The sequence below is a fragment of the Papaver somniferum genome, chromosome 1 (assembly GCF_003573695.1).
Source record: "Papaver somniferum cultivar HN1 chromosome 1, ASM357369v1, whole genome shotgun sequence".
In the NCBI taxonomy this organism is placed as follows: Eukaryota; Viridiplantae; Streptophyta; class Magnoliopsida; order Ranunculales; family Papaveraceae; genus Papaver; species Papaver somniferum.
This window is the reverse complement of record NC_039358.1, coordinates 237,041,598-237,062,307: the sequence shown is the minus strand read 5'-3', so window position 1 is coordinate 237,062,307 and position 20,710 is coordinate 237,041,598. Positions and strand designations below refer to the sequence as shown.

The following is a 20,710-nucleotide window of genomic DNA, read 5'->3' as shown; positions in this document are numbered from 1 at the left end:
AGAGTTATGCATTTGACTATATCAAAGACATTTATCCAGAAGATGAAGATTTTGGCAAACTATGGGATCAATGCAGTTCTCAAACTCATGGGGTTGATGATTTTCTTATACAAGAAGGTTTTCTTTTTAAAGGGAATCGATTATGTATTCCTCAAGGGTCTTTACGTTTACATCTTATGCGAGAATTACATGGCAGTGGTCTTGGTGGTCATTTTGGGAGAGATAAAACCATTGCCCTGATTGAAGAAAGATATTTCTGGCCATCTTTGAAACGTGATGTACAAAAGTTCGTACAAAAATGCATGGTCTGTCAGAGAGCAAAGGGTACAATTCAAAATACCGGGTTGTATACTCCTTTACCAGTTCCTGATGCACCTTGGGTTGATATAAGTATGGATTTTATACTTGGTTTACCTCGTACTGCTAGAGGTAATGATTCTGTTATGGTCGTAGTTGATCGTTACTCTAAAATGGCTCACTTCGTGGCTTGTAAGAAATCAACTGACGCTTCTAATGTTGCTTCTTTGTTCTTTAAAGAAGTAGTAAGATTGCATGGGGTTCCAAAGTCTATCACTTCTGACAGAGATACCAAATTTTTGAGTTATTTCTGGAAAAGTTTATGGATGCGCTTAGGCACAGTTCTACAATTCAGCACAACTTCACATCCGCAAACTGATGGACAGACTGAGGTTGTTAATAGATCACTTGGGAATTTGATTAGAGCTAAGTGCCTGGATAATAGTAAGCAGTGGGATGTGTTATTGCCACATATGGAATTCGCTTTCAACACTTCGTGAATCGTTCTACTGGGAAAACTCCATTTGAGATTGTGTACTCTAAAGTACCTAATCATACTCTTGATTTGGTAGCCTTACCCACCACACAGAGTACAAACACTGCAGCCGACTCTTTTGTAGACAAAGCAACTGAATTACATAATGAAGTAAAATCTAAACTGGAGAAGTCCAATTCTAAATATAAAGAGGATGCTGATAAACACAAGAGGTTTAAAACCTTCAAGGAAGGGGAGCTCGTGATGATACATCTAAGAAAAGAGAGATTTCCAGTGGGTACTTATAACAAAACCAAGATGAAGAAATATGGTCCTTTCAAGGTTTTAAAGAAGATCAATGATAATGCTTATGTTATTGATCTACCAAATGATTGGAATATCTCCAACACATTTAATGTTCAAGAGATTTTTACGTTTCATGGTGACAATGAACTTCTGGTTTGTTTGGACAACTCGAGGACGAGCTTTACTCTAGAAGGGGGGACTGATGCAGGGCATACTACAATTCCAGAAGATTCCGCTTAGAGGTTTGACTTCCATGGTTTTCTAGTTTCAGTCTTTCTTATTTTTAGGATTCCTTTAGATTTCCTTTTAGTTTTCTGTTTCCTAGTTTAGTTATTCTTCAAGCCTATATAAAGGCTAGATTAAGTCTTGTAAGAGCTATCTATTACTGAATCAAATTATTAAACACAAAACTTATCTTTCTCTTCTTGCTTGAATTCTCTTCTCTTCTTGCTTATAGCAATCTAGTATTGCTTTCTTTTACCTTGTTCCACATTAAGTATGCAAGAATTACTCACAGTTATCATCACTAGTATCTTCTTGAGTTTCTGTTTGTGTTTCATGTTCCTCCTCCGATGATGATACCGTCTTCCTCCGTTTGGAAGCCCTAGTATCTCTATCAGTAGCACTACTGGAACCTGCACCTGATCCATTATTTTGCTTCTTGAAACTATTATAATGTTTTTCACAAAATTTAGTGTTAGGAACAGTATCATCATCAGAAGCACCATGAGGTCCATAACCAAACCTAAAATTCTTGCATCTCCATCCCATTCCATTGTTAAGACAACAACGGTGTTCATCTGAAGGAAGATTCAGATTCAGATTCAGCTTCTTCTTCTTCTCTTCCTCAATCTGCTTCATCTTCTTCTCAAACTCCAACTTCTGCTGCTGGGGTAGAAATTCAGTCCAATTGTAAGTAACACAAGAAGGATTCTATGCTAGAAAATCAGTAAAAATTTTGTAATGTTTTTCACAAAATTGCCTTTTTTTATCACCACTAACATTCTTGCGTCTCCATATCCCCCTTCTAAACTTACAAATCTGTTCTTTATCAGATTTTTTCTTTTGAATCTTCCTCCTCGCCATTTTGAAATCTAATTCTTCCCTAGAAATGAAATCAGATCTCTACAGTACTCTCACCGTCTCACTATATAAAAATGAAGACCTAGAAAAACATTTATGAAGCCTTAAGTACTTGTTAGGTGAGGTTTTCATCCTTCTGTCTATTATACCCTTACAATTATTGGCTTGGTTGCAGTCATAGTAGGGGTTTACCGTCATAGGTTTTATTACTTTTGAAGCTGTAAGATAGTTTCTTTCCACCCCTGACTTCAAGTAAAAAATTTGTGCCCCACTCAAGGCCTTCCTACGTCCTTGCAGGCACCCACACGTTTGGAGAGGAACCTCTGCTGAGTTGTGAGCATATGTTGTGGTGAGTACATTGTCATACTTATAGGCCAAGGCGCCAAGCACTATGGTCGATCAGTTTACTTTGATATAGCTTAAATATAGCAAAGCAAAAAAAAATGAAAAATGTAGAACATTAAATATAGTCGATCAGTTTACAGTGCCTCTTATTGGTGATTCTCAAGTAGATCGACAAAGTTGCAAACACATAGGCCTTAAAATGAAAAAACACATGCCTTAATTTTGTCCACCTAGAAAAAGCAAGAGCTTTACATGCTATGATGTATCATATGATTGTTTTGATCGACTACACTCTTTTGGAACTGTAATTTAAAATAAAGGATTTTATCGACTAAGTAACACTCATAATTGATTAGACATCTGACTTTTGTCCTGGGGATGTTAGAGTACACTTTAGATTGAGATTCACCACACTATTAATTTCTACCGATATTGATTATATTTTATATTTATTAAAAAAATGTATCATATAATTGTTGCTCCGTCCTCTTTTCAATCTCAGAGCAGTTCATGACTTTCAAAACTACTCGTAACTGGTTTCAAGGTCTGTATCACTTTCAGACTTTTAGTGTATGAGTACATATGCTGTTGTTGGGCAAGTGAGTTGTTGATACTGCAACATGGATGGACCTGTTGGGGAACTCTCAACTCTGGAAAATGCTGGTGGAGTTCTCCACTCAGAGAGTAAATGGTGAAAATCGTGTCGGATTTTTCAGTTGGCTTCTCCAGAGGTTACCCCCACCGCTGAAACAGTTTGCACTTTCATCATCTTCTTAGCTAGAATTTTTTTTTCTCGCAGTCCCCATATATAATCATTTTATCTCATAATGTATTAAAGACCGAGAATGTTGGCTGTTTTTGGTTGTGGCATTACATTAGGTATACTTAATTTCTGTTCGGGCACCTCTGACATGCACATGCTTAGAACCGGAAATTATTATTCTTTGATCTGCTAAAATATTTTGTACCCCACAGGCCAATGGAACAAGTTGAAGAGAAAATAACATAAAGTTTGGGAACAGAGATGATAAAAGATGAACAGATAACAATAATCGGTTAATAATAGTTAAAACTCAAACTTTATAAAATAGAAAACAAAAAGACCTAGCTTCTCTGAGTATCTTGTTGCAATCATCTGGCAGGTAGGAGGAGGTAGCGATCTAGTTAAATATGATCCTTCACGCCACCTGATCAAATTCCCTTTTTTCTTTTCTTACATGTTGTTTCTCCAAGATCATTCAGTGAAACAAAGCTGTTCGTATGAGGAATTACTTCAATAGAATTATTCAAATCACTAAGAGACGTTACAAAATTCGTTTTAAAGTTATGATAACATAGTGTCTTCGTTCGGGGAAAAGTACTCCAATCCCACATTACAACTAAGCCACTCTTTTGTGACAGCAAATGGAGAATAATTCGCTGATCGAGTTATACTGAACTCCTTACACCAGCTCCAAGACTCATACTCATTGCAGGTTGATGCTGCGGTTGTTGGGGTATTATTAGTAATTCCCTCTAATGAGGTAATCTTAAAACACCATACATCGAAATATTCTTCTTTAGCTCCGACACCATACAACGCCTCTCCCCATGATCTGAGAAACCAAAACCTACTATAAGTAGGATAAAAAAAGGTCCTGATGGTAGGACATGGAACTTTTCATCCGACAAATTGAAGGCCATTATCTTTTTTAGTGATGAATGTAGCCAATGGAGAGCTCCATTAGCAAAAAACACCATATATGGAATCTAACGAGTAGTTGGCAAGCACCCCTTTGTTTCTCCACCCATCTCCACTGCCAAGAGTGTATACCTGAATTTGTCCAATAGCACCATGATCGCGGCTATCATAACACAAGATTCTAACGACCTTGTACTCATTAGTTAGAGGACTGTAGCCAAAACCACTATGTATTGACCAAGTAGATTTGTACTGAATATTTTCGTTAAATCCTTTGAGGTATACACATTCTCTAGTAATGGGATTACAAATATGGATTGGATCTCTGACGTTACGCCTTCTAGGTTCTGCAAAACAAATCAAACCATTGCAAGAACCAACAAGCAAATTTGTGTCGTACTCCTGTTTGGTTCGAATAAGACGATGATTAACCGGTCTAAGTGTTTTCTGAACAGTGCCATTATTATTCTCATCATATCCTACATGCCAAAGTGGGTGACCAGTAGGTCTTATGTTTTCCGACTTCAATAAGAAAATAAAACCTAAACTTACCTTAGAACCTGTAACACCATTGTTAAGACTGTTGTGATCGTGCCGGTGTTGATTGAGATGCAGCAAGTGTGTCTTAGCAAAGTTCATGCGATCACTATGGGATAAGTGATTATGCCATGTTTTGCATATTCGTTTACATGTTAGGACTGTTTCAGCTGGTAATCGATATAATATGTTAAGAACTATCTCTATAGGGAGGTAGTCAGCCATTATACCGACTTTTTAAACCCTAAGCTGTTGTATATGATGACCTTGCAATTCTAATGAGGCACTGAGTTTTGATGATGATGATTAAAATAGGAAAAAAAAGGTGGTTCATGCGGAACAAACCCTAAAGGCTAATCGTCTATTTGTGAGCCCTTAACTTTCCGATCATAATATTGATTAGGATTAAGTGGTAAAATGCCCAAAAATGGATCCCAAGATTGTGAAAATGCCCCGAACATTAGGAAAAAGATTAAAATGCCCCATTAAGTTAGTTTTGGGACATTTTGATCAAAATTGAGCATCTTGACCGGTCAAGGAGTTTTGAAATTCTATTTTTATCCTTCTTAATCAAAACACCCCAATCCGCCACTACCACCACCACCACCAAACGAACAAGCACCAACCACCATCGCTGCCACCACCACCACCACTGCCACCACTACCACCACCATCCCGACCACCGCCATAAACACTACCACTAGAACAACCACCACCACCGCCTCCTCCACCACCACCACCACTACCATCACCACCACCGCCACTATCACCATCGCTGCCACCACCAATACCACCGCACCACCACCACCACCACCACCACCACCACCAGAATCCTAAATCTTGAACCTCCAACCGTGAACCTTAAGCTCTGAACCTTGAATTTTAAATACTGAACTCTGAATCTTGAACAATATACCCTGAAAGGCAATTTCGACTACTTAACTCTCTAACGGAAAATCTAACAGAATGGGGCATTTTAATGTTTTTCCTAACGTCCGGGGCATTTTCAAAACCTTGGGGTCCATTTTGGGGCATTTCGCCACTTAACCCTATTGATTATTAAGGTGTCTGGATGCGCACCACGTCACTAGTTGTTTGCAAGTATCGTGCATCCTAGTACGAAAATTCGATACCACCGGACCAAAAATCTGCACCTCGAAATTTGTACTATGACCAGAATATTTCATTGTGTCTCAAGATATGCACCAAAGCCAAAGTCACACAGGAAAATTGACATTTGTATAGTTGCATCTTTTCTGATGACTACATCCAAGTGAAATGAAAACTAAAAACTACTAAAACATACAAGATTCAACTATGAACAAGATGTAAAGAGCATGAAATGTAAAGATTGACACAAGCATATAACGTGGTTCGGCCATGAAGACCTATGTACACGGGAAAGAAGATGTTTTCTTATTGATTATAAGGTCTTACCCTTGAAAGAGTTACAAATCTCTTCTAGATTTCTCACTTTCTCTCTATCCAGATCTCTCTCAGGAATTCTCTGTAGAAAGACCATCTAAGATTACATAAGTTGTCCATCTCCTTCTACATGGACCGGTATTTATAGGAAAAATAAACTCGTGGTGGCCTGATTGTCCGAGTTCGATGAGATTTCTTCCATTGTCCTGGCTACCTCGGACTGGCTCTATACTATCCCTCGTGATGGCTACTCTGGTTCTTCCTACGATTAGTCTCGTTCTCCTTCGCCTCGTGCTGCTCTTGTATGGAGAACCTCGTGCTCTATTACCTCTGGATAGTAGTATAGATCGTCTGAGTCTTTCGTCACGATGTAGATCTCCCCACGTCTTGTTCTTATCCTTCATTAAATGCGGTCCTGCTTTTTAGACTTGACCGTCTGAGCAAATTATACCTTTACTTACACGCGTCATTCATGTGGTGCTCGTGCAGTTGCCTCGACTGAGACAAACCCTCCTTTTTAAAGGATGATTCGATGCTCTTATCTCGTCGTATTATCATGTAATCATACCTTGAGATGCTAACACGTGGCCGTCGGGTATTTTACCCACACATTTTGCTTCTTTTCTTTGCAACTTGCCGAGGGCATGTTGGGGAAAAAACTATGTAATCGTCCCACCTTTTTCGCCACGTCCGCAGTTTCCGCCACGTCTACACTTTTAATGCGCTTTTACCCGTTGGACTTGAGGCGCCGGTTGGTGGTCCTTTAGTTTCTTATAAGATCTTTTGGGAGGAGAGAATGTCTCCTTTAATATCTCTTTTCAGAGTTCAGAACTTTTTCATTCTTTCTCTTCTTTGTCTCTTACTGTTCCTTCTTAACTTCCTGTCTCCTATAAATAAGTTTATAATGTCTGGGAGGAATTCCTCATCTCGCACCTCAAGACGGTATGGTCCTCTTCTTTTTTATTCTCTTTTTTGTTCTGTCCGATGATTATCACAGTTATTTTAGGATTCTGTAAATGATACTTTCTTGGGTATCAGTGATTCTTGCCACTGTTTTCACTTTTTCTCTTGGGTTTTGCAATCGTCTTGGTTGTTCTGACCTACTGTTTCTTCATTTTTATTTGTCTGTGGAGTTTATCCTCCATTGTTGCCGGTTTTTTTCCTCACCGGTGCATGTTTATTTTGTTTTTTTTCGGCTTTTCTCTTTGTCGTTGTTCTAACGTCTTCCTCTTGTTTGCTTTCTAGCAGTACCGGGAAATCTCCGATGAGAAATCCGAGTTCCGACCGTTCCTCTGGTACATCAGATGAAACATTCTTGGAATCGGTAAGGGTCAGGCATCGTCTCCAGCAATTTCAGATTTCCTTTGCCACTCCCGAGGGTCAGTTCGGTGTCCTTTCCAAGGATATTTTGGAGAAGAACCCGTGTGGTCCTAACGAGATTATCGTTGCGGTGGATCAACTTGACGCCGGTCTTCGTCTTCCCATGTACTGTCCATTAAATCATTTTCAGTACGAGATATTATGTAAGCTTTAACATCAGCGAGCCATCTTTCAGCCTAATGGTAACTTTTATCGGATCGCCCGAGAGTGTAATCGACGAAGCCAAGGTAAGGTTACCGAGCACGAGTTGAATCCGTTTGTTTCTGCTCATAGGGGTTATTATACCCCCGATTTCTTCATGGAGGGCTATTGGTGTCATCAGTCTGATACTTATGATGGTTTTGGAGTTAGGATTTCTAGAACTCGGAAGGGCATCCAAGGTCCTTTGCATATGACCTACTTGGATCCTCCTATAACCACCCAACGTACAGTTCGTATGACCTACGATCACAAGTGTCTTGTTTCTCCTATCAGAGTTGTGGGGGCTTATATTTATGGTTGGGATGAGGTTGGTAATGTTCTTCCTTGCATTCCTGAGATGCATGCCCATCTGCCTTCCTATAGGTCTTGGGAACTTAAATGGGTCGTCCCTCGTAGGCGTCTGTCTCAGTCTGCTCGGGATGCTAAGGTAAAAAATACTGTCTTGCTATTTTGACGTATATATATATACCTTGCCCCTGTTTTTTGCCTTAGCAATTGTTGATTATGTGCTTTTGGCAGAGGAGGATGCTAACTGATGGTTCTGGGCCATTGAATGCTCCTGCCGTTGTGGCCGAGCATGCCATGGAAGTGGACATTGATGCTTTGTTTGGTGAGAACGAGGTATTGGATCTGACCGAGTCATTCTTCGATGATCTCGATCAGGCTTTGTTGGATGATTCTGTTGATCCCAATATCGCCCTTAGATCTGGAACGAGTCTGCCCCAGCTGAGAGATGTTGTTGAGAAGGGTGCTTATTCCGATGCTAGTGCTCGGGGTGGTGGTGGGAATTTGAGTAGTAATCTTTCTTTGATTCCGGGTGGTGGTAGCCCAAGCGTACCAAGTAACTTTGCTAGTGGTTTTCCTTCTGGCACAACGAATCTGTCTGGACGTTCCTTTGAGACTCTTTGGTTCAGTGGTGGGTCTGAGGCGATGAATATGTTATGCTCGGATAAGTATGCTCAACTGAGCGAGGAAGAGCAAGCTCGTATCTTAATTTCTTTGCCTAAGTCCGCCCAGCAGCAACTTTTGTTATCGGTATGTGGTGAACAGTTGTTGGATTTTAGCTTTTTGTTATTTTGGCTTGCTCCAGCCTTAACTGGTTTATTTTCTGGATATGCTGGAGCAACAATTTGAGGACGGGGATGCTATCCGAGACTCGCGTAGCTAGGAGGAAGGACAAGGCTGCTGAACAGGAGATCCAGCTTCTTCGCTCTGCTGTGGAAATGGCTAAGCATGAGGCCTTAGATTTTTGTCAGGATAAGAAGGAATTAGAAGGTATTCATCTGCTCTGTTTTCTTGATTTAACGTCTCCATGATAGGGATTAGATTTCTGAATTAGTCCCTGTATTGGTAGCTACGGTCAAACGATTGGAGGAGCAGTTAGATAATGCGGTTCATAAACATGCTAGAGAGCGCAGTGGCCTTAGACTCGATGTGAGTGCTCGTCAGTGTAAGATTAACACCTTAGAGCAAGAGCATCCATTGTTGCGGGAAGATTTAGAGGTTCATCGGAACCGCACTTTGGAGCTTCGTGGGTTACTGGATAAGGCTAAGAAAGTAGCCGTAGATCGTGCGGACGAGATCAAGATACTTCGTGCGTAAAAGTATGAGCTTATTAACTGGCAGTGCGATCATATGCCTCAATTAACACAGTCAGGGGATGATAGGGAGATGCTGAGGAAGCTCAAGCGTGATTATATTGCTCTTGATAAGGAGCACGATAGGCATATGCTATCCTTCCCTCATGGTGATGCGGCCGTAACTCCTGCAGAGGCAACAATTAGTGCTCTAGACACCGAAAAGATCCGATTATAACAAAACTTAGCCGTTTTTTTATTTGAGAATGAAGGTCACTTGTTAACCAATTTTGTGTGTCGGTTTGTTCTGATGATTTCTTTAGACTGATCAGTTTTGTTTTGTGCTGGTAGAGGCTTGTAAGCAAAAGGCCGAGTTGGAGAAGCAACTAGGGGAATAAAGGGCTGATAAGAGAAGTCTTTATGAGGAGCTTGACGAGTTGGTGAGCCAACATGAAGAAGAATTGGAGGTTCCTTATGCGGAGGGAGAAAAGAAGCTGAGAAACCTTCATGCGGAGTACAAGGTTTTGATGACCAAGGCTTGTAAGGCTGCCGTTCTCCGGGAGCGTCAGCGAGCCGCCGCAGCTGCTGCTGCGAACATCGTGGTCCCTCCGCATGTTGTCGAGCCCGAGCCTGTGCAGAATGTGACTGTCGTTGAGGATGAGCAAGAGGCTCCTGATGGAGGACATACTTGAGTTGGTCTGTTTCTTTGTTTATCCAGCTTTCTTCTTTTGGTCTCCTATGTTGGACAAAGTTTGGGAGGGTCATATGCTCCATTATGAAAACATTTTCGCATCTTTTGGAAAGTCCTCAATTGTAGGAGGCGCTATTTTGTTATTTATATGCTGATAAGTCCTCAAGTGTGGGAGGTACTTCGACATTTACTACTTATTTCTTGGATGGTACAGTTGGTGACCTTTGTCTGTCTAATCGCATGATAGGTTGTTGTTATCTGGCGTTGAAATAGTTTTGAGTGCATATTTGACGGTCCAACCTTGGATAACATTTCCAGGGAATGATCAGTTCCTTAATTGGACATGCTATTTCTTATGGTGTTGGGCTTTGGTTGCAACATCTTTCTTTTAGCCGCTGTAGGCGTTGTTTAGTGCTTGTTGGCACATTTCCCTTGAATTTACTGTGGGAGCGTGTTTCAAAGGGTGACACCTTGGTTGGGAGATTTTTATCTTGTCTGAAGGCAAGTATCTCAAATTTGGGTATCTCCTGTTATAACAGGGCATCGTCCGATATCATGATCGTGGCGGCATTACCTTAGGTCTGTCGTCCGTGTAAGGTAGATTGGGTTATTGACCCACATCATTCATTGTAGAATGGGAGGTGTGGCCAGCACCGTGCCATATTTGTTGATGGACTTGTTTGTGTGTTTATTATATATATATATATATATATATATATTTTGGAATGCAAGTATGGTGTGATTAATCTAGATTCACATATAAATCAAAAAGAAAAGTAGACACATGCGATAAGAAAGATTTTAATATAAAGAGTAGAATTATAATGTAAATAAGCAATACACAAAAATGAGTAGTTTTATTAATTTTCAAAAGAGGGTGTGATCTCTTAGTACATTCTGAGGGAGGTTTCATGACCTTCTTACAAGTAGGGGCTCGAAGCCCTAGCCTCAAATGTGGGCTTTCTAGACATCAACCTTCATGGGATGTGTGTTACTCTTAGTAAGAAGTATACTATAGGTGCGTTAACGCTTCCTCATTAGTTTTGAGCAATTTTTGGGCTTTGTTTCCATCCCACTTTATGAATTAAGCTTGCTTAACGATCTGCTGTCTTGTAGTAGCCTGATTGGGCTTGGTATTGTTTTCTTCCTTCTTGGAATATAGCGCCGGGGTTTTTGGAGAGGGTCTGCTCTTGTCTGTCCGTGTTGTGTCCTTCTGGGGTGGGCATCGTTGTTTGCTCATGGTATGTTATAGGACGATGGTAGTTTTGCGTTCTGGCCTTGCTAGTACATCGGTTGTAACCCGAGTAGATATCCATAAAGGATAGTAGTGCACCTATGGGTGCGGCATCTGTAAGCCAGTCAACAACAAATGTTTGTAAGCAGTTATGGAAAGGGTCATCCACAGGTTTGTGGGTGCCAACATTGGATTTTTTGTTCTGATATTTTCTTGACGTCTTAGTTGCACTGAACTCTGTTGACTGTGGTATGATACGCCATGGGCTTACTTGGCTTGGTTCCGTAGAGATAGCCAGTTGGTTTTTTAGTGACATCCTTCGTTCTGGGTTGTACCCTGAGTGAAGCTCCTCATTGCTCGCCTCAATAGTGCATGTCTTCATAGGATGAATGACGTTGGTCTCGGTATGAGAACGAGGTTTGGTCTCTCCCTCATCGGGGAGGTCCTGTAATTGCTATAAGGGTCGTATGGTCGGTCCCGAGGTTATGGTGTTGCATAAGGCTGGGGCATCGGCCGATTGTGCTGGTGTATTACTGATGAACATGTAATCATAGGTCTCAACCAGGTTATTGGTATCTATGGCCATCTTTGCCTGTGCATTTGGGGAGTTTACTTTGTTCTCGCTGTTCTGGACGTCCATCTTATAATAGTATTTCGCCTCGCCCGAGTCCCAATGATTTCTGCTACTCCATCTGGCGTAGGGAATCTTAACCTTTGGTGGAAAATTGAGGCTACTCCTTTGATCCCATGGACCCAGGATCGCCCGAAAATGGCTGTGTATGGTGATAGTACATCTACCACACAGAAAGTAGTTAGGGTGAGGATTTTTCCCACCCGAATTTCTAACATTACCTCACCTCTTGGGCGGGTCGATGACCCGTTGAAGCCAAATACGTTATAAGTGGAGGGTATGAGACACTCGTCCCTAAGACCCATTTGCTTGAATGTGTCATAGAATAAAGTCTCAACTGAACTACCTCCATCAATTAAGATTTTGGGCATTTCCCATGGTAGCACTTTAATTTTTCCTTCCTCGCCTTCGACCTCAGGGAGTGCAATGGCCATCGTGACCACCAGTAGATCGTTATGGTTTCGTCCTCCATCAGGGCCTCCGAGGATGAAAATCTAATTGGTAATTTCATCCATCCCTCAATCGGGGGTTCTCTGGCAACACTGAAAACTTCGTCTCCCTGGAAGTTTCGTATGTGAATTCCTCCAGTAATGTTTCCTTCTCGTGTAGGTGTGGTAATCGCCGAGTGCGGTATAATATTAAACCCTAAGTATTGTGCCTCGCGGGGGATCTCTACACGATGTATGGGTGCCCCAGTGGTAGGTGGAGTCGTTAGTTGCACGATGTATTCTTGGAGTTTCCCATCATTAATCATTTCTTGCACCATTTTCTTCAGGTCTCTGCACGAGTCTGTCGTGTGGCTGTGGAATTGATGGAACTCGTAGAAGTCAGTTCTATTTTTAGTTCGCTCTGGCTGCTGACCTCTGTTCCACGGGTAAGTGATTTTATATTGTCCATCAATCTTTTGAGGATCTCGGATATGGGGGTGTTTAGCTTCGTTTAAACTGGGTCTACGAAGTTTCCCTTCTTTTGTTGGGCCTGGTATCGCCCTTTCCATCCTCCAGTACGATGCTTGTCGAACTGAGTTAATCCGTTGTTGGATCGCCCCGCTCCTTGGGCTGGTGCCTGTGGGTTTTGTGGCTCTACCACATTTGCTCCTCTATTAGTTCCTTTTGCCATTTTGTCGTAAGTTCCGTCTTGGAGTTCCTCCAAGGCTACATAATCCTCTTGGATTTCTCTTAGTTTGCCCAAGTTTTTTGGCATAGTTTTATACATGCGGACAAAGAGAGGGTCCGTACTTCGGAGACTATTTTTAAAGTCCAAGATCGCATAGTCCTCGGGGACCTTTCCGATCTCAGCACATAACTTCCTCCACCGTGTCACCAGGGAGCAGAGTGACTCATTTGGCCCTCGGGACATTTGGAACAGCGCATCGACCTCTGGTCGGACCCTGCTATCGTGAATGTACGTTTATAAAAATAGCTCGGATAGGTGCTCGAACGATTCAACTGATCCCTTGGGCAGGTTATTGAACCAAATTAAGGCTTCATCCCTCAGACTGGCAGGGAAAATTTACACAGTACCACGTAATAATGGTCCCATTGGGTTAGCGTCATGCGATAAGTTCTAAGATTCTCAATTGCGTCTCATGTTCCGGTGAACGGGGACGTGAACATTGGTAGAGAAAATTTCTTTGGAAATGACAATCTTAACAGATTCTCGAAGAAGGGGGATTGTCCTGCTTGTTGCATGACTACCGCCAGCTTCTTGCTTTCCTCCTTTCCTGTAGCTTCCCTTTACATTGCTTCAAGCCGGTTGAGTCGGGCCTGAAGTTGGTCATCATTTCGCCTTGTTTCGGCCTTCTTTTTTCTTCCCAGAGCTCTCTCGGGTGAGAAAGATGGTTCATGATAGTGATGCCTTGATCGCCCTGAGTCATCGCCTGATTGTTCGCATACGATACAATCTTAGAACGAGTTGACCTTGAGGTATCCCCTCGCTTGGGGTTTGTAACTGCGAGGTTCTCGACCTCACAGTTGGTTTTAACTTCTTGGATCTGGTCTTTGTCTCGCCGATGATTGGGATCAATATCCGACGATCCCTCAGATGAGCTATCCTCGCGGTCGAGTATACCTATGCTTCCCTTGGGGAAGCGATCCGCTGTTTCCTCGTTGGAGGTGTCAGGAATGTTAATTCGTTCATCATCTTGTAAATGTTCAAAGGGGTTTTCCTCCTATGGGACCTCCTTGACAGAAGCGAGTGGAACCTTCTTTTTTGATTTTCGCTTAAGCTTGCGGTTTCTCCTCTCAAACCCTCTGTTTCGCCTTTCTAGTTTTTCCATTCTCTTACCCTGAGCTTCTTAGGATTTCAGGATGGCCGCGATGGTAGCGTTGGCATCGCAGAGGTCTGAAGGTTTGCCATTTCTTGGCCTCATTGTTCGTTGTTTTCCTTGGAAAACGATTCAACCCTCCTGGTTGAGTCAGATGGACGTCATCATGATCTCGAAGGGGTTTCCCTCGCCTTAGGAGCTAGAATTATCATTTAGTACTTCCCGATATTGGTCATCGGGTTGTCCCTATCCCGGGACTTCGCCATTCATCAGGGCCTCGCCTGGCTCCAAATCGTCAAGTCCTTCTGATTGGGATCCACCATTTTCTCCTTGGCTCCTGCGAGTAGATCGTCGCGTCACCATTACCTTCCCTGCAATATATGCAATAACACTTAATTTGCTTTTTCTTCAGAAAATGGGACCCTAGGTTTGCAGGTTACGTGCAATTACTAAGTCATAGTTCAGACCGGTCAGTTTAGTACAGGAAGACTTTGCGGTATATTTTGGAGACATGTGAAAACGTCAAAACATTCCCCCGTTGCATGAGATGTTAATGATGAAGAAAAGGTGTTTTATCAGTTCTCTCTTTTCGAGAGAAATACCTCTTTCAACACGTTATACCTCTTTAGGGGAAAAAAATCAAATTATGACGATTGAGCATATTTTCCCATTCTAGAAATTATTTCTCATCATCTTTTAGCTTTGGATTTTGAACAAACTTTGGGTTTGATGAATGATTATGTACTCGTTAATCCTTCCCCTTTACTTAGATTTAGGTTCTTAAGAAGGAGATCTTGGACTTTGTTGAGTTTGATGAAAAACATCATAAAATTTGTCTTTTCAACTCTCATAAGGAGATATCTCCCTTATGTAGTTTAATGATTAGTATTTCTTCCCGGCTCTCTCATGGAGGAGATAGTTTGAGCACCGAAGTCTTTGAAACTTCATTTTTACTCTGGTCTACAACTCTCCTGAGCTCCTTGAGGAAGGTATAAAAAATCTTTGAAATAACAATAAATCTTAAAGAAAATCAGTAAAAAACGCAGATTTGTTAATCTTGAGGTTCTTCTGGACTTCTTAGATCGTGAAGATTATGTTTGAGTTCGATCTCTACTCATTCATCACAACAGAAATCTACTTTGTAGTATGAAAAACACTTTTATCATGGAGATTATGAAAACAATATAGGGTTGTTATTAGGGAGGTAGATTAGATCTTCATACCTCCATGCTTCTAGCGCCAAAATGTAGTTGCATCTTTTCTAATGACTACATCCAAGTGAAATGAAATACTAAAAACTACTAAAACATACAAGATTCAACTATGAACAAGATGTAAAGAGCATGAAATGTAAAGATTGACACAAGCATATACGTGGTTCGTCCATGAAGACCTACGTCCACGGGAAAGAAGTTGTTTTCTTATTGATTATAAGGTCTTACCCTTGAAAGAGTTACAAATCTCTTCTAGATTTCTCACTTTCTCTCTATCTAGATCTCTCTCAGGAATTCTCTGTAGAAAGACCATCTAAGATTACATAAGTTGTCCATCTCCTTCTACATAAACCGGTATTTATAGGTAAAATAAACTCGTGGTGGTCTGATCGTCCGAGTTCGATGAACTGTCTTCCATCGTCCTGGCTGCCTTGGACTGGCTCTATACTATCCCTCGTGATGGCTAGTCTGGTTCTTCCTCCGAGTAGTCTCATTCTCCTTCGCCTCGTGATGCTCTTGTATGGAGAACCTCGTGCTCTATCACCTCTGGGTAGTAGTATAGATCGTCCGAGTCTTTCGTCACGATGCAGATCTCCCCACGTCTTGATCTTATCCTTCATTAAATACGGTCCTGCTTTTTAGACTTGACCGTCTGAGCAGATTAGACCTTTACTTGCACGCGTCATTCATGTGGTGCTCGTGCAGTTGCCTCGACTGAGACAAACCCTCCTTTTTAGAGGATGATTCGATGCTCTCATCTCATCGTATTATCATGTAATCATCCCTTGAGATGCTGACACGTGGCCGTCGGGTATTTTACCCACACAATTTGACTCAAAAGTAGCCTCGTGATCCAACAATTATCTGGTCTCCTAAAGTTTCAACCTCAATGATGATATGTAAAGGTAACCCAAAAGACCATCTCTGCCAAACGCCTACACTGTTATATATAGTAACCAGAGAGCTACGCGGATTACAATGGTTATCAGACTAGTTCAGAGCTACTCGTTTTCGTTAAATGGTTTCCAAGTGCCATTATTAGGTTATCAATATCACTATCAGTGTATTTATGTGCATATGTTCATGTTGATCAGATGAGTGGTTGCATTCTGTTTATGTACATATGTTGAGTTTTAGCAAAGACACCAAATTTTGAATCCAAAAGACCGTCGATTATCACCTTGTTGCTCCACCAATATCCACTGCCAAGAGTATATGCGTGAATATGTCCAACAAAAGCTAAAGTATTTTTGGTCGCACGCGGTGGCTGATATAATACAAGATTCTACCAACCTTATACTCATTAATTAGTTCAAGGACAGTAACCATAACCAAAACCACCTTATATTGTGTTAGAATATGGGCATCCAACTCAAGAACAATTGGCCAATGAATGAAGAGGCCCGAAGGATTATAAACTCCAGGATAGCCCACACAATGAGGGACTAATAATCTCAACACGCCCCCCATGTGTTAACTAATACAATGTGGGAATAATAATCTCAGCACACCCCATCACGTGTTAGACCCAAACGACCCGTCGCAAATAGCATGCTCTGATACCATGTTAAAGTCTCCGGGCATCCAACTCAAAACCAATTGGCAATGAGTGGAGTGGACCTTCCATATTATATTTTGAGTTCATTATGCGGAAACTAGTGATGTGGGACTATTGTCCTTTCACACCCTCCCCCACGTGTAAGGCCAGTCATTCGGCCTAACACAGGGACGAAGCTATGTAGATGCCAAGGGTGGCTCCCACCCTCCTAAATGTTTGTATTTTCTTAGATATCCTTTACATTTACCACTATTTCTAAGAAAAATTAATTATTAGCCCCCTTGATTATTTTTTTTCTTCATTTAGCCCCCCATATTTTGAGTCTCTAGCTTTGCCCTGGCCTAACACGTGGACCTACGCACGCGTGTGTCATAGGTGTGTAGGTGACACTCGATCACGGTCCACCCCACGTACAGGTCATATGAGTGACCATTCATTCGGTCACGGGCGCACATGTGACCAGTCATTCGGCCTATAGTCCGCATACGGGCTTAGCTCTGATATCATGTTAGAATCTGAGCATCCAACTCAAAATCAATTGGCCAATGAGTGGAGAGTCCCGAAGAATTATAAACTGCAGGATCTTAGATAACCCATACAAGGGACTAATAATGTCAACATATTGTATAAACATATTTTTCTCCTTTCGACTAGGCTTTCTTTGATCTGCTAAAAGCGGAAGTACTGAATTGGCTGCATGGCTAGAAATTAGTATAAAGTTTGGCAACAGATAATCTTTTAAAGATAATAAGAACGCAATTCTATTAATTTGAAACTTGATGATAATTAGTAAAAGAAAATAAAAATGAAAGAGCACAAGCCATACAAACTAGCTTTTCTAAGTATGTTGCCATAATCTAGCAGGCAGCACTCTAGCTAGCTATGGTCCTAAAACAATTTTCTTTTCTTACATGATGTTTCTCCCAAATCTTTCAATGAAACAAAACTATTCATATGAGGAATAATTTCAGTGAATCATCCGTTGGAAAATGGGTTCAAATAGAGGATGAAATAAGTAGAAAAGAAATTGTTGTATTCCTGACTTTCAAGGCTCGAATAGATTTCTTTTAGACGATTATTTCTACCCTCCCAATATCAATTGGCGATTGCAACAGGTATGTGAAATAATGCCTTCAGGATACAATGAAAGCCCTACAACGGAGAAATTGGATTCAAGGTTTGCACCCCTTGACCCAACCAAGAACACACGAGAAATGTTTCTGATGATGCTTTAGAAAGAGAGAAAACAAGTTGAATTGATTGTAAGAATGGGAGAACGTCTTCGCTACTTATAGTGATATTTATGCCTGTTGGTTATGTCGTTTCATCACCAACAGACGCTTCCAAAAACCATTAATGGTGACTTATGGGAAGAGACGAGTCTGTTCAGGTCGATCACGGTAAACTCTGTAGTAGCGCAAACAATATTGAAAATATCTAACATCATCAAAATCGCCGAGACATGTGTGAGATTTCGTTTCCGGGTTATAAATATATAGTGTCTTTGTACAGTTCTTCTTATTGTATATTGAAAACTGCGTCTTTATGTTCCACATTACAATTAAACCATTCTCTGTCACAGCAAATGGTGCATCCGGTCCCACGCTATTTCCGATCGCCCTATCTATGACAGGAAATGCTCTATTAATTCTTCCCCCTGAATTTGACTTGAAAAAATACCAAAAAATTATCCTTTCATTTTTGAATTCAACACCATACAATCGCTTTCCCCATGATCTGAGAAAAAAAAAACTCATCACAACTAGGATCATAAAACGGGCGTGAAGGGAGGATCTTGAACTCTTCATCTGACAAAGTGAAGACAATCATCTTTTTTTCGTTTGAATCTAGCCAATAGAGATCTCCATAAGCAAAGACACCATATGTTGAATTCAACATTTCGGTGATCACCCCTTTGTTTCTCCAGCCATTTCCACTTCCAAGAGTGTATACTTGTATATGTCCAATAGTACCATGATCGCTGTCGTCATAATACAAGATTCTAACGACCTTATACTCATTAGTTCGAGTACTGTAACCAAAACCACTACATACTTGATTAACAGATTCGTAGTCATTATTTTCGTCAAATACTGGAAGTTGCAAGCATTCTCTATTAATGGGATTACAGATGTGAACTGGATCTGCTAAGTTACTCCTAGATTCAGCTAAACAAATAAGACCATTGCAAGAGCCAACACGCAAATCTGTGTTGCACTTTCCCTTTCGAATGAGACGATGAGTAATCTTTCTAAACTGAATTGCACGTTTGTTCTTATAATATTCTCCGTAGCGAAGAGGGTGACCAGACTTCGACAAGGAAATAAAACCCAAACGTACCTTAGAACCTGCAGCACCATTCTTGTGATCGGGCTGGGGACGATTGAGTTGCCGCAAGTGTATCTTAGCAAAACTAGCGCTGTCATGTGATAAGTAATTATGCCATGTTTTGCATACAAGTTTGCATGTTAAAACGGTTTCAGCTAATAGTCGAGAAAATATGTCATGAGCTATCTCTACAGGGAGGTTATCAGCCATTGAAACCAACTTCAACCACTAAGCTGCTTATATAAATTTAGGGTTCTAGTTAACAAAGGAAGGAGAAACTTAAAAGGAAACCAATGATCTCTATTAGGAAAGTGTAGAGGGAGACCAATGATCTCTATTGGAAGAAACCCTAAAGTCGAGTCAGTTCAAATTGATCGTGAGAATGTACTGTGACCCCGAAAAAGTTCTTGTGGCCCACCTGCGGTCCGGCACAAACATTTAAAGTTTGTGGTTTTGACCCTAATTATATCTCATGACTTAAAATTTTAGCCAGTCATCCAACGCCTCCTTGTTGGTTGGTACAAAAATTGCCATATGGCTCAAAATGTATCATGATCTGATTAATATTTGTCCGGTCACTTAAAGTCTGCACCTTCATTATAGGGCATGCATGACTTAAAGTCCGAGCAAAACTCTTATCTGGCTTGGGATGGTGTACTCGTACATCAACAGTGGTGGCAGGACTAAATGCGGAATCAGTGTCGCGTATTTTCCTTATAGGGCATCACGTACATAGTACACATGTACTCGAATGCACAACACTTGAAAAGTCTTTTCCCCATCTCTAAATTCCGGAATTCAAAAATTGTTCGAAGATTGCTTCTCCTAGTATCAACAGCACCAATAAACCCAAAATTTCTGAAGTAAGTGTATAATTTCATCCCATTCCATTATTAAGTTGTGATTTTTATTTCGTGCAACAACCTTTCCCATATTTTACTAGAAAAAACACCTACACCATGTTTGTTTACTCCTGACTCATCTGAGTCGTCTGGATCTGAATCATCTGGATCTGAGTGAAATCACCTGACTCATCTGAATCTGAGTCGATATGTTTGTTTTGAGTCAGATCTGACTCATCTGACTCGGAAATAAGTGAGTCAGTGGTTTGGTCCCATGAGTCAGGGGTATTTTGTTACCTGACTCAAATGAGTCCGAGTCAGGGGTTATGTCTGAGTCAGAGGTCGAGTCAGATCTGACTCAAAATGGAAAACAAACGGTCTGACTGCTGACTCGGTCCGAATCAGGGGTTGACTCAGATTCAGACGCAGAGTCAGCTGCAAGCAAACAAGTTCCTAATCTCAGATCTCAGTATGCATTTAGTATTTGTCAGAATTTGGAATCGTAAAGTTTAGCAAGAGATATTAGAAGATGAGAAAATTCAAAACATAAATATTAATGCAAATGTATTAACATTAAACTTGACGCTAGTAAATAAAAATAAAAAATAAGTATAATCCATATAATCCGCTTTTTTTCTA

General features: G+C 41.0%; 2 protein-coding genes across 2 annotated transcripts; both read right to left on the bottom strand.

Annotated features, from left to right (window-relative positions):
• Positions 1–4,229: 4,229 nt before the first annotated feature.
• LOC113273334 (putative F-box protein At3g52320) lies at positions 4,230–4,949 on the bottom strand. Its single transcript, XM_026523075.1, has one exon. It carries the CDS (start codon positions 4,947–4,949, stop codon positions 4,230–4,232), a length of 720 nt encoding a protein of 239 aa, XP_026378860.1.
• A 13,659-nt stretch (positions 4,950–18,608) lies between these two features.
• Positions 18,609–19,439, bottom strand: LOC113273329 (F-box protein At3g07870-like). Its single transcript, XM_026523069.1, has one exon. It carries the CDS (start codon positions 19,437–19,439, stop codon positions 18,609–18,611), a length of 831 nt encoding a protein of 276 aa, XP_026378854.1.
• Between the last annotated feature and the right edge of the window lie 1,271 nt (positions 19,440–20,710).

What these genes read in the sequence shown, in the direction of transcription:
- LOC113273329 (XM_026523069.1), bottom strand. Translation starts at nt 19,439, where the DNA reads ATGGCTGATAACCTCCCTGTAGAGATAGCTCATGACATATTTTCTCGA.
- LOC113273334 (XM_026523075.1), bottom strand. Translation starts at nt 4,949, where the DNA reads ATGGCTGACTACCTCCCTATAGAGATAGTTCTTAACATATTATATCGA.